Source organism: Lissotriton vulgaris, chromosome 5 (genome assembly GCF_964263255.1).
Source record: "Lissotriton vulgaris chromosome 5, aLisVul1.2, whole genome shotgun sequence".
Lineage (NCBI taxonomy): Eukaryota > Metazoa > Chordata > Amphibia > Caudata > Salamandridae > Lissotriton > Lissotriton vulgaris.
Window position 1 is genome coordinate 102,835,867 of NC_141693.1, and position 15,128 is coordinate 102,850,994.

The window sequence follows — 15,128 nt, forward strand, 5'->3', positions numbered from 1 at the left end:
TCCTCGATTCAGATCATTGATGAGGGCCTTCGGGCCCACTTGGGCCTTAGCATCTGTCTCATGAAAAGGACTCCATTTAAAAAGTGTCCTCAATGTGGGTCGAAGTTTCCCCACACTGATCTGCATGAGGTGTGCAACCTCTGCCTTTCACCGGAGCCCGAAACCAGAGACCGTGCAGCTTGTGCCTCCTTCCACTCCAAGAAGACCATTCGGGATCGTCGAGCTCGAAGAAAAATGACTCGCTCGTCAATATCCATTCCCGACGACATCTTCCAAGAGGGCGTCGATGTACCGGAACAGGAACAGGTCGCAGTTGGCAGTGCCTCCGAAGCAGAGGACTTCGACGTAGAAGAAATCACTTCTGCGCAGCGGGTCGTAAGTAAAGACGTCGACCCTGACCCCCTCCATACACCATCCAAAAAGGCTTCGGTCACACCTTCACCTTCGGGCCCAGGTGCACACCAAGAGACTGCTTCCCATGCCCCACCCTCGGGCTCCTCAATGAAGCCTATTAAGCCTTCAGGCGACTTGGGCGCGATTCAGTCTGCCATCGGTGCTGAAATTCGATCACCGGCACCGAAAAAGAAACCGTCATCCTCCTCCATGCCGATTGCTCCTCCAACATCCAAGCACCCGGCACCGAAATCTATGTCGACACCCAAATCTACAAGCACCCACCCACTGACTCTGAAAAAACACTCAGATCTGACCAAAAAGCTGAACCCTAAAACTTTGGATCCACATCCTTTGGAACCGAAAAAAGCCTCGGAACCTAAGAAATAACCGGTACCACAAACAGCCACAGGGACTGTAAAACATCACGGTTCCAAGTCAAAAGACCACAACACTGTTCCTGAATCGGTGCCCCATGACTCTATAAAAATCGGAAAAGTCGGTGATGAAAGATCAGCCACAAGAGCTCTTCATACCAGATCCTAAACAGAAGACTCATCTAAAGGACCCTAAAACTGGTCAGCTCACCCTGAGCTCAGGAAAAAGATCATTGGATACTCCTGCACCGGCTCCACCACCTAAAAAGAGGGACATTGCTACATCTCCCCTCAGGGTCCCTTCTCCGCCACCTCCTCCACCACTCCCACAACACCATTCTCCTACACCAGGGAACAATGATGACACCTCTGATGAAGGGGAGGGTGCGGATGAGGAGCCACTAGGGGTCATTAGTCACCTTCTTCCCCTGACCCTTGGGATGATTATAATACGCCAGATGTCCCTAATGTTCCACAGGAGGACATTTATCCCTCTAGGTCTTCCCCTCCTGAGGACATGTTTTAATCAGCTACTTCACAGAGCTGCACAGTACCACAGTGTTAGCTTACACACAGACCCTGTAGAAGAGGATTTCCTAATGGACACTTTTGATCATTCGCAAAGGTCCACTTCTATTTTACCCATGCTAAAAGGGGTCATCAAGCATGCACCTGTAGTGTTTAAAGATCCTGTGAGGGCTAGAGTTATTAACCCCAGGATCGGAAAATGTATAAAGCTGCCCCTGGGGACCCAGCATACATTAAAGGCCCCGTACCTTTAGATTCACTGGTAGTTTCTAATGCTAGAAAAAGTGCTAATTCTCAAACATCATTGGACGCTCCACCCCCTGATAAAGAGTCCAAACTATTAGAAGCCTCTGGCAAAAGAACAGCGTCACAAGCAGCTAACATATGGCGTATCGCTAACACTCAAGCTCTGTTAGCCAGGTATAATAGGGCACATTACGATGAACTAGAGTCCCTACTGCAATACCTACCAGAAAAATGTAAAAACAGGGCCACTGACCTCATACGAAAGGGAAAAATCATCACTAACACCTCAATTCGTTGCGCTCTAGACATAGCAGATACCGCCTTTAGAGCCGTCAACACACGTGTACTTTTGCATAGACATGCTTGGCTACGCATTTTAGGCTTTAACCAGAAGTACAAACTTGAATTTTAAACCAACCATTCGATCAACAACACCTATTTGGACCTAATGTGGATTCATCACTTGAAAAGATGAAAAAAGACACAGACACGGCCAAATCTATGGGAGCCTTGCAATCGCAAGCTCCCAGACCTTCTTTTTGTCACTCCTTCTACAAGGGCACGTCCAGAGGCTACTCATCTGACAACCCTACCCCTTCTTACAAGGCTCCCACCCAGTCTATATTCACCCGAGGCTACCAAAGAGGAGGCTACAGAGGCAACAATAACAAAGGAAGAGGCAAAGCCAACAATACCCGATCTGCCTCCACCCCTGCCCAATGACTTCCCTCATCTCATCCCGGACCATTCCACTCCTGTCGGGGGAAGAATACAACAGTTCCTTCCTGTTTGGACCAACATCACCACAGACAGGTGGGTGAGACAATTCGTTCAAACAGGCTACTGTCTAGAACTCACTTTTACCCACCCAAACATTCCACCCAGGCAGGGCCCATTGTCACTGGAACATTTATCACTGCTAAAACAAAAAGTCATCTCCCTTCTGCAAAAGCATGCGATAGAACCGGTACCCCTCCATCAGCAAAACCCAGGGCTTTACTCCCTGTACTTCCTCATTCCGAAAAAAGGACGGCTCTTTAAGACCCATCCTAGACCTCAGACCCCTAAATCTGTAAAACAATCGGACCACTTTCACATGGTCACGCTTCAACAGGTCCTTCCTCTGCTCGCACACAGCGATTTCCTTGCCACTCTAGATCTCAAGGACGCCTACTTCCATATTCCCATTCACACTTCTCACAGGAAGTATCTCAGGTTTGTAGTGGACGGTCAGCATTATCAATTCAAGGTACTCCCATTCGGAGTCACCACAGCACCCGGAGTCTTCACCAAGTGTCTAGCAGAAGTTGCAGCTCACCTAAGGAGGTAGCATATGCATGTCTACCCCTACCTAGACGACTGGCTCATAAAAGCCAAGTCATACAACCACTGCATACAACACACTCACGCTACAATCCAACTGCTTCACAACTTGGGGTTTACCATAAACCACTCAATGTCTCACCAACAACCGTCCCACATACAGCAATATCTCGGGGCAACAATAAATACCTCAAAGGCACTTGCATATCCCAGTCCAACCAGGAATGCAAGCATACAAAGCCTAGTCACATAGTTTCATCCGCAACACTCTCATCCAGTTCGAGTGTTCATGCAACTAATAGGGATGATGGCCTCCTGCATATTCATAGTTCCTCACGCAAGACTCCAGATGCGTCCCCTACAGGAATTTTTAGCACGTCAGTGGAACCAGGCTTAAGGTCAGCTGACAGATCTGGTGTTGGTGGACGGTCGCATGCATCGCTCTCTGCAGTGGTGGAACACCAAAAACCTTTCCAAAGGGCAATCGTTCATCGAGCCAGTTCCACAGATAGTGCTAACAGCAGACGCATCGCTCTCCGGATGGGGAACTCATCTGTTACATCATACCATAAAGGACACGTGCACACCCCAACAAAGGTTGCTCCACATCAATCACCTAGAGTTACTACCCATATTTATGGGCAAAGCTGTCCTAGTCTGCACAGACAATATGACAGCAATGTATTATATACAAAAACAAGGCGGGACACACTCTCCACAACTCTCCCACCTAGCACAAAATATATGGAGATGGGTTATTCCTCAGAACATTTTTCTACTAGCCCAACACGTTCCAGGAGTCCAGAATAGCATATCAGATCTCTTAAGCCGTCAAACGCAACAGACTCATGAGTGTGAACTTCATCCGCAGGTTGTAGAAATAGATCTCTGCGCAACCCACGAAAACGCAAAATGCCCAAACTTCGCCGCCAGGTATCCACACCCATTGTCCAAAGGCAATGCGATTTGGATGAATTGGTCAGGCAGATTTGCATACGCTTTTCCGCCTCTCCCGCTCATTCCACTGGTGGTGCGCAAACTGCAGCAACACTCACTGACTCTCATCCTAGTTGCTCCAACATGGGCCAGACAACCGTGGTACACCACATTACTGGAACTGTCTGTAGTCCCACACCAAAAACTACACATCTCTGCACGCCTCCTAACCCAGAGCCATGGAGAGATCAGACATCCAGATCCGGCACAGCTCAACCTAGTGATCTGGCTCTTGAAGTCCTAGAGTTTGGTTATCCTAACCTTCCCCCTGATTGCATGAGCATTATCAGAGAAGCTAGATGTCCCACCACTAGAGCTTGCTACGTAGCCAAGTGGAAAAGATTTGTTATATACTACAACAATAACAACATTAATCCCTTAGATGTGTCAATTCAACACATCATAGGTTACCTGCTACATCTCCAAAGGTCTAACCTAGCATACACATCTATTAGGTTACACCTTGCTGCTATGGCAGCCTACTTACAAAACAGACAACATGTGTTACTATTTAAACTATCTGCCAACAAAGCCTTTATGGAAGGACTCAAAAGAATAAATCCACCCAGAGTACCACCCTCACCTGTGTGGAACTTAAATATTGTCCTCACGAGACAAATGTGCCCTCCATTCAAACCCCTGCACAAGTGCGAATTGCAGTTTCTCACATGGAAAGTCACTTTCCTAGAAGCCATTACTTCCCTTAGAAGAGTTAGTGAGCTTAAAGCACTTACTATTCAAGAATCATTTTGACATCCCCATCATAACAAAGTGGTTCTCAGAACAAACCCAAAAATCCTTCCTAAAGTTATTTCTCTCTTTCATCTCAATCAGTCTGTAGAATTGCCAATATTTTTCTCACAACCACAAACAGTCACAGAAACAGCTCTTCATACGCTAGACATAAAAAGAGCACTCCTTTATTACATTGAAAGCAAAACTCAACAACTTTTTGTATCCGACTCAACACCACATAAAGGCAATCAAATATCAAAAGCTGGAATTGCAAGGTTGATTGTCAAATGCATACAACAAGCAAAACGTACATTATCTATTCCCCCTAAAGCCCACTCTACTAGAAAAATAGAGGCTTCAATGGCATTCTTAGGGAACATTCCATTAGATGACATCTGCAAAGGAGCTACATGGTGTACACCACACACATTCACAAAACATTATTGTGTAGATGTGCAAGCAAAGCAGCAGGCTAGAGTGGGCCAGGCTGTACTCAAAACACTATTTCAAACAACTGCAACAAATACTGGTGGTCGCCGCTAGGGTGGTGATGCCCATGAGCACTATGGTCCAAAGGAGGAGTCAACTATTCTAGTCACTTTTCCAGGACAACGACAAAGTGCAAACATCCGGGCCCAACACCAGATGGCGATCTATGCCCAGTGTGTGAATCTGCAGCTCTACATGCCAAGAACAAATGCATACTGGTAAGTAGCATTTTCCTTCTGTAAGGGGGACTCCACAATTTAAGAACCATGATCTCCTATATAAACACTGGAGAAGTCAATAGGTCTCTTTGTATGACTGAAGCATGCATGGCTATACCACACGTGCCTCGACAACGCAGTCTCAACAATGAAGGCATCTTAATCACACATTCCTTGACCATGCATACCTTTGCTACAAATTGTGTTGTAAAGGCATGATTGCTAAAGGTATATGCGTGGTAAATTACCACTACCCGCCTCCCCATCCCCACCCTAAGGGCTAAAATCCTGTCCCACCCCATCCTGAGCCCTAAAACTGACCCCGCCCTGCCCTTAAAATTAACCCTTCTCCTTGCCCCGCCCTGAAGCCTAAAACCCTGTCCCCTACCAAAAACGACCTCGACCCCAGCACCCCCGGCATGAGCCCTAAAACTGGCCCCCGTTCTGCCCTGAAAACTACCCCTTCCCTGAGGCCTAAAACCCTCCCCCCTGCCAAACACGACCCCAACTTCAGCCCCACTCTGTTCTTAGCCCTAAAATTTACACCTTCCACTGAAAACTGCCCCTTCTCCTCTCTCTGAGCCCTAAAACCTGCCCCAGCCCTTAAAACTACACCGACCGCCCCTCTGAGCCCTAAAACTCTTCCCCCTTCCAAAAAAACGATCCCTCTGCCCCCAGCCTTGAGCCCTAAAACCAACCCCCACCCCTAAAAGCTACCCCCTCCCCAAACCAGGTCCCAGCCCCACTCACCGGTCCGCATCCAGAACTTCCTGTTCCGACGCTTACTGTTTCTCTCCCCACCCATCCGGACATCTAGACCACTATCTGCCTTAAACACTCATATGCCTTGTTAAGGCAGATGCATGGTTCAGGCAGACATTGTCCAGCTTGCGGGGAGACAAGATGCATGGCTTAGCGCGTTTGTAAACGCAGTTCCTTCTACAGCGTTAGCATATTACAGCAAGACACACAGAAGGAACCTAGCAAGAGTGGGCAGATGCCCTTGTTACAAGTTGCACAGTACTAGCGTATGGTAAAATTGTGCTGGTAACATGCAAGTATGAGTTATTCCACCTAGAATGGGGAATAACTGTCTAGACTTGATTTTACGGAACACATTTCTGCAGGGTTTTTCATGTTACAGAGGATTAACACTCACATTTGCCACCTGCTTAGATCAAGTGGTAAATGTGAACAGGTAGACAGGTTCTGGGCGGGGGTGAGAGTAGGGAAGGGTAGGGGGAAAAGGTGACCCTGTGGGGAGCATCAAAGGCCCACACCGTGCCTAAAAAGTGCTCAGGCAGGGACCGGGGAAAAGGCTTGGCCGCAATTGTAGCCAGAGTCTAAATCAACTCTGGTGGTCCCACACCCACGAAAACTTGGTACAGGCCAGCTGTGATGAGGCACAGTGGTATCCCAACTGGGGATACCACTCCGCCTGACTCATGAGAGACAGACAGGGCTACAGCTGTAAAATAATTTCTCATGCAGTTCAATGCAACCATTGATTGGAGGCAAAAGGATACTTTCAGTCAAGTGCATTAGATGAGAGACGAGAACTCCACTGGGCTTATTCAAGACTTCATTGACAAGGTCTCAAGGGATTGGCTGAAAGAGGCTGGCTGAAGTAAGCCAGTGGTTCAAAGAGGCAGACCCAAAGCCCACTCTGTCTATATTTCTAACAGTAGGTCTGTTTACCAGCTGTGCTGCAAAAATCCCAAACTAAGAATTACTGACTTAAGTTGACTGTGCTAAACTCGCTCAGCAACTTTGAAGTCAAGATTTGCAGTCTCCTCTTCTGAACGGAAGTCACAGGGGCATATTACCAAGCAATAGCGATAATTATCGCAGCAATAGCGATAATTATCGCTATTGCTTGGTTAGAGACAAAAATTTACCGCTGAGCTGCGGCGATTTTTACCGCAAATAAACCTTGGTATTACCAAGGTTTATCGCAAATGTGATAAAAATCGCCGCAATGAATGAATATCGCTGAAAAGTCCGCGATATTCATGCATTACCGAGCAATGCTCTTAGCCATGTTATCCACCTCCCAATGGATAACATGGCTAAGAACTGCTCAGGGCAGGTGTTAGCTTTTGGAGATATTCGCGCTTAGCGCGAATATCTCCAAAAGTTGGTATCCAAAAGTTGGTAATAGGAGATAGCGATGTTAGTGACTGTTTTCAGTCGCTAACATCTTGGCACGCCCACTTTGCATGTCATTAGTGATAAATATCACTGACATGCAAAGCGGGGCCCAAGATGGTCGCTATCTCCTACTAGCTGTTGCTAACTGGTGTTAGCGACAGCTAGGTAATAGGGAGATAATTTTATCTCCGCTTTCTTGGCTTTTAAAGCCAAAAAAGCGGAGATAAACACCCTTGATAATATGCCCCACAGTTCTTTAGTCATTTCTGTATGCTTTAGGTCCAGTTTTAAAACAAGTGACAAGATTAGGAATCTTCTGGCTGTGGAGTCGCTCCTGGAAAACATTAAGGGCGGAGGAGCATCGCCCCGCCTGCTGCAAACACAGCAGGCACACACAAAAAAATTAAATGGCATGGCAATGCCGTTTTAATGCCATGCCATTTTATTTTCTGGTGAGTGAGGGCAGTGAGCGGGGCTGAATACTGCGATTGCAGGAATAAAGGTGCCCCTGCAGTGCGCATGTTGAGTTGGCCGACATGCGCAATGTAGACGCAGCAATCCCATGGCTGTGAAGCAGCCGGGGGCTTGCTGGCTCAGGCTCCCAGCTTCAAAGTGAGCACTGGATTAGTCTGCTCCCACCAGTCGTGGAGCGTCTATCCTGCTGATGAGAGCCGCTCCAGGATTGGTGTTCCACTGGGCAGGAAGGAAGTCCTTCCATTCCTGCTCGTGGATGCCAGGGAAGAAGGGCCGCACTGGGGGAGTAGCATGTATGGTGAGATTGGCGCCATCGCGCCTCACCATACGTTTTATGGCTACACCACTGCTGTAAAGACTATTGTAAGGAAAGACAGCTGCAGTCTTTTAATGGTAGCAGCACTCCTTCCGGTTCAGAGACTTGACTTGTATTCTGACCACCTGGACTTGCTTCAGAACGGTCCCTCCCCCACGCTCCTCCTCATTTGCAGCTGAAATGCTCCGTGCTAACGCATCCCTGGTATCGTTTCTTGTGTGTTTACTACAGCACTGTTTTTTACCGAGCTCCATAGCATTGTAGCGCTTTTCACGCATAGCGCCGCTGTTACTATTTGGCATAATTAGCGCGACCTCGCTCAGGCTGTTGTGCTAATTTTTCTTGTGTCTGTGCATTTGTTTGATTCTACTGCTCACTCGACGCATTTGTGTAATTGCTGCCCCTGTCTGCCTTTCCCTTTGACCCTCCATTTTGTTGTTGGTATCCCCTGGCCCGCCCCTCATCCACACTACCGCCTCCCTGCTGCCCCTCCCACCCACGTTTACCGAGCCTTCCACTCCCCCGGCCAAACTGTGACCACCTGGACTTGCTTCAGAACGGTCGCTCCCCCACGCTCCTCCTCATTTGCAGCTGAAACGCTCCATGCTAACGCATCCCTGGTATCGTTTCTTGTGTGTTTACTACAGCACTGTTTTTTACCGAGCTCCATAGCATTGTAGCGCTTTTCACGCATAGCGCCGCTGTTACTATTTGGCATAATTAGCGCGACCTCGCTCAGGCTGTTGTGCAAATTTTTCTTGTGTCTGTGCATTTGTTTGATTCTACTGCTCACTCGACGCATTTGTGTAATTGCTGCCCCTGTCTGCCTTTCCCTTTGACCCTCCATTTTGTTGTTGGTATCCCCTGGCCCGCCCCTCATCCACACTACCGCCTCCCTGCTGCCCCTCCCACGCTCCGCCCCCTCCACTCTCCATTTATGTCAGATGTCCACACGCGCAGCGTCCACGCCCTACGGCCACCCCGAAGGTGCGCCAAAGGTAAGCCCGTCTACGCCCGTCCGCGCCTGGACCGCGCCCAGTGCCAGACCCCCTGGCCCTCGTACCACCCACCCCACCCGCATTACATACGACGCAACCACCCTCATAGCCCTAAACCCCAGTCGTCTCCCCAACTGCGCCCTAGCCGTTCCTGGACACACCCATGGACCCTTCTCCTGCAACTCCTGTAAGTTCGACGGCACCAAGTACAACTCCTCATCCACGAACACACAACAGATATCTGACTCCAACCACCTTAAATGCATCCTGCTCAACACCCGCTCAGTCCACAGACACGCCATCGACCTCTGGAACCTGCTAGACACCATTTCTCCCGACGTCGCATTCCTAACAGAAACATGGATGAACGCCTCATCAGCCCCAGACATCACCATTGCCATCCCGGAAGGATACAAGATCATCCGTAAGGACCGCATCGACCAGACAGGAGGAGGCATCGCTATCGTCCATAAGAACTCCATCCGCATCTCAACCAGCTCAGACGTCAACCGTACCAGCGCCGAACACCTTCACTTCCAGATCCACACCGATCCCAAGACCACTCCCAGAGGCACCCTCCTCTACCGACCTCCAGGATCCCGTGCACAATTCAGCGACGACATCACCGACTTTATCACCCCACACGCCCTCCCCTCCGAGGAATACATTCTACTGGGAGACCTCAACTTTCACCTGGAAAAGAGCAATGACAGCAAGGCCACCACCCTTCTGGACAATCTCGCCAAACTCGGACTTGTCACTACCCCCACCCACATCGCAGGTCACACACTTGACCCTATCTTCACCTCCAGCAAACATGTCTCCTTCAGTCACACCACCACTCTCCATTGGACGGACCACAGCTGCGTTCACTTTATCTACAATAAGATCACAACTCACAACCACCCTCAACCTTCTCTGCGAAGAAACTGGAACCAAAATCACCATCGACCAGATCTCCTCATCGCTCCTTCAAAACCCCCTTGTCCACTCCTCAAACCCCGACCAAGCAGCCATCAACCTCACCCAATGGCTTTCAAACAAGCGCTGACATCCTAGCACCGTTGAAAAAACATCAAACCAAACTAGGCAGCAAAAACGCCTCCTGATTCAACGATGATCTTAAGAAATCGAAGAAACTCTGTCGCACCCTCGAGAAGGCCTGGAAAAAAGACCCAAACACCACCAACTAATCCGTTCTGCCAAAAAAGCCACATTCAAAGACCGACTAGATAACAACGCCCACAACAGCAAGGAATTATTCAACATCGTCAAAGAATTTACCAACCCCTCAGCCAACTCCAACGACATCACCCCCTCTCAAGCCCTCTGCGACTCCCTAGACTTGTTCTTCCACAACAAAATCGCAGACATCCACAACAGCTTCGACAACCAACCCGGAGACCAACCCACCCAACCTTCTGCCGTACCTTCACCCCCCTTGAACATCCTTAACGACTGGAACCCAATCTCCACTGAGGACACCATCCGCCTGATGAACTCCATCCACTCAGGATCCCCCACAGACCCGTGCCCTCACCACATCTTCAACAAAGCTGATTCCATCATAGCACCACACCTCCGAGACGTCATCAACTGCTCCCTCAACTCCGCCACCTTCCCGGAAAGCTGGAAACACGCCGAACTTAGCGCTCTTCTGAAAAAACCCACAGCTGACCCCACCGAACTCAAAAACTACCGCCCCATCTCGCTCCTTCCATTCCCAGCCAAAGTTATCGAGAAAGCTGTCAACAACCAGCTCGCCGCCTTCCTCGAAACCAACAAATCCCTCGACCCTTCACAGTCCGGCTTCCGAGCCAAACACAGCACGGAGACCGCCCTCATCGCAGCAACAGACGACATTCGAACTCTACTGGACAATGGAGACACAGTCGCCCTCATCCTCCTTGACCTCTCCGCAGCCTTCGACACAGTCTGCCATAGCACCCTTCTACAGCGCCTCAGAAACATCGGAATCCAAGGAAAAGCACTGGAATGGATCACCTCGTTCCTCACCGGAAGAACACAGAGAGTCCGCCTCCCACCGTTCAAGTCAGAGGCCACTGAAGTCATTTGCGGCGTGCCACAAGGATCTTCACTCAGCCCCACCCTATTCAACGCGTATATGAGCCCCCTCGCGACCATCGCACGCCAACACAACCTCAACATCATCTCCTACGCCGATGACACTCAACTGATCCTCTCACTCACCAAAGACCCTCTCACCGCCAAAACCAACCTACATGAAGGAATGAAAGAAGTCGCCGTGTGGATGAAGCACAGCCGTCTGAAACTGAACTCAGACAAAACCGAAGTCCTTATCCTAGGTACCTCTCCCTCCGCCTGGGACGACTCTTGGTGGCCAGAGGCCCTAGGAAAAGCACCCATCCCGACGGACCACGCACGGAACCTGGGTGTCATCCTGGACTCCTCACTCTCAATGACCAGACAAGTCAACGCCGTTTCATCATCCTGCTTTAACATTCTCCGCATGCTCAAAAAAACATTTCGCTGGATCCCCACCGAACTAGAAAAACGGTCACCCATGCTCTGGTTACAAGCCGCCTGGACTACGGAAACACCCTATACGCCGGTACCACCGCCAAACTTCAGAAAAAACTCCAACGCATCCAGAACGCATCAGCCAGACTCATACTAGACATCCGCACAAAGACCACATTTCTGGCCACCTGAAAAACCTCCACTGGCTTCCCGTCAATAAGAGGATAACATTCCGCCTCCTAACCCACGCACACAAAGCACTTTACGAACTTGGACCCGAATGGCTCAACACACGACTTTCCTTCTACACCCCCCCTCACCAGCTACGCTCCTCCAACCTAGCCCTTGCCGCTGTCCCTCGCATCAACAAAACCACCATGGGAGGAAGATCCTTCTCCTACCTGGCGGCTAAAACCTGGAACTCACTTCCCATTCACCTTCGCCACACTCAGAACCACCTAGCATTCAGAAAGCAACTTAAAACCTGGATATTCGACATGTAATTCCCCTCCCATCCTCAAGCGCCTTGAGACTAACCCTGGGCGGAGTTGGCGGAGTGGGGCTTCGCGGAGCTACGCGAAGTGGGCGAGAAACTACGCCCACCTCCGCACTCCGCGTAGCCCCACTCCGCAAACACCACCCGGCCGCCAGCCCCGCCACCCGCCTCCCGCCTCCCTCCCGCCCTCCCTAAATACTTTAAATTAAGGGAATAAATTAATTTAAAACGCACTTACCTTGCCGGCCGCTGCATCCGCGTCCCCAAGGCTCGCTATCTTCCGTCTTCTTTCGTAATGCGCATGCGCGGGCGGCCGCGCATGCGCATTTCTCACGAGAAAATGCGCATGCGCGGCCGCCCGCGCATGCGCATTACGAAAGAAGACGGAAGACGGAAGATAGCGAGCCCCGGGGACGCGGCGGGCAGCGGCCGGCAAGGTAAGTGTGTTTTAAATTAATTTATTCCTTTAATTTAATGTATTTAGGGAGGGCGGGAGGGAGGCGGGTGGCGGCCAGCTACGCTCCGTCTGCGGAGCGTGCGTAGTGCCGCCTGGCTCCGCCGGCTCCGCAAAATGCGGAGTAGGCGGCACTACGCACACTCCGCAGACGGAGCGTAGCTGGCCGCCCACCCCTACTTGAGACCCTCTGGGTATGTAGCGCGCTATATAAATTATTTGACTTGACTTATTTGACTTGCTTATAAAGTGTTTGCCTTCTGCTAGTTGTGGGAATTAGGAACTTTGTGTCCTGAAGTCCTTGAAACTCTGAAACAAAACAATGAATGAGGCCTTCTCTAGAGTAGCCCTAGAATTATGGAAGAACCTCTCTCTGTCCCTCAGGAAAAAAACCCTCTCTTAATCAAATCAGTATTTAAAAGTTTCTGACAAAGCAGTAATGTACCCAACTTATGATCAAATTGCCCAGTGAAGCTGAAAAAGATCAAGGGCCCGATGTAGGTAGCCAAATACCGGTCGGTAACGGCTGAAATTACCGAATTTCGGCCGTTACCGACCGGTATTGGGCTTTCCAGATGTAGGTTGCATTTCTTAAGGATTCGGTATTTTACGGAATCGGTAATTTAAGGATTCCGTAAAATACTGAATTCTTAACATACCGATTCGGTAAAATTCCGATTCCAGGATGTAGGAAGCACTCAAGTTAGTGCATTCCTCAGTTAAGGATTTGTTACTTACCACCAACAAGAAGTTGGTGGTAAATAATGAAAACCCTTGAAAAAGCAATTTATTTGCTTTTCCAACAGTACCATGTTGCAGACATACATGCCCTTAGGGCATGTATGTCTGCAACATGTGCACCCATACACAATTGAGGGGTGCAACAGGGTGTCAAAGTGACACCCTGCCACCCTTCAATGTTTCCCCCTTTTACCAAATCGGTAAATACCGATTTGGTAATTGGCATTCATTCCTATGGGCCTCCAGGCCCATAGGAATGAATGGCAATTACCGAATCGGTATTTACCGATTCGATAATTACCGAAACTTACAGATTCAGTAATTTTTTCGGTAAAAATACCTTCATCCCATTTGCCTGTTCTTAAATAGCGAATCGGTATGATTCAGTATTTAAGAATCGGTAATCTGGGATTACCTACCTCGGCCCCAGATTTTGCTTGGTTGATGGTGCCTTTTTCAACATCAATATAACCTGTTACTTCTGCGTTCCCTGACTCTTAATGGAAGAAGTGTGGTGCAGCGGCCAGGGTGCCTGATTCCGGACCACAGGGTTCACGGTTTGATCCCCAGCTCTGGCGGCAGGTTAGCCCAGCACCATGTGACTCTGGGCAATAGGTCGCTTAATCTTCCCAACAGCCCCCAGTGCTGGGACACCATCGTCGGAGTTAGCTGTGCGCTTTACAAATGCTGGCATTTAATATTAGTACTTGATGTTTTTTGGTTGCTCCCAACAGTCATTTAGTGTATGTTAGGCATTTACATTCCATATATATTTTTTATGGTGCTACTCGTCTCACACAAAGACTTTGAACATGTACAGCGCTTTGCTGCATTTTGGCTAGGTTTGCGCTATAGAAATTCTATATTTATACATAAAAACATACATACCTACTTGTACATGGTTCTGATGCAGTTTGTAAAGTTTTATGTACTACATAATTTGCTGTGGTACGTCCTTTCGCTGTACACTGCAATTACCTTTTTCCTGTACAGTGCTCCAAAAACCTTAAGGTCTGGCCATGTTACAGCAGGAGCCCTGTAAATAAATAAAATGAATAACATAGAATTAAATATTGCACAATGTTAAATGATGTACTAAGGACAGCTCTGGCCAAGTGTTTCACCACCTTCACTTTTAAACCTACCAGTTTCACATGATATTAATAACTACTGCTATAATATTTAGATGGATAACACTCCTTTAATGTGATGAAAACTCATTTTGATGGATTTTAAAATGGTGTCTACTCGAATGCATTGAACCTTTCCAATGTTCTCTCTGTCTTCCAGCATTCTACACGGCCAGGTATGGCTACAAGGTCTGTCTGAGGGTTTACTTAAATGGGGATGGACCGGGAAAAGGAACTTACGTCTCCTTGTTCTTCGCCATCATGAAGGGGGAATATGATGCTTTACTTCCTTGGCCTTTTAAACATAAGGTACATTTTATAAACTTTTCTAAATCAGCCACTGCACAAGATATGCTTGTGAGGTTTTTGATTCCCTATCATTGCAACTTATGTACACAAGATATTTAACTGTGGCAGGATATTCAATGAACCTGATGCAAAATAAGAGGATCAGGGAATATGTCCAACCATGGATCAAATTTCCTTCTATAGACAATCTATTTTGCAGTTGATCGGTTGGAGTAAATCTCAAACTTGGGGCAGAAAAGTAGTGTTCAATGT

General features: G+C 48.5%; 1 protein-coding gene across 1 annotated transcript in view; it reads left to right on the plus strand.

Moving 5' to 3' along the window:
* The window catches only part of TRAF1 (TNF receptor associated factor 1), a 239,901-nt gene that overhangs the window by 191,351 nt on the left and 33,422 nt on the right, over nt 1-15,128 (plus strand). The window contains exon 10 of the mRNA XM_086920989.1: nt 14,728-14,876. Coding sequence (XP_086777115.1) covers nt 14,728-14,876 — 149 coding nt within the window. The remainder of the gene's footprint in view (nt 1-14,727; nt 14,877-15,128) is intronic.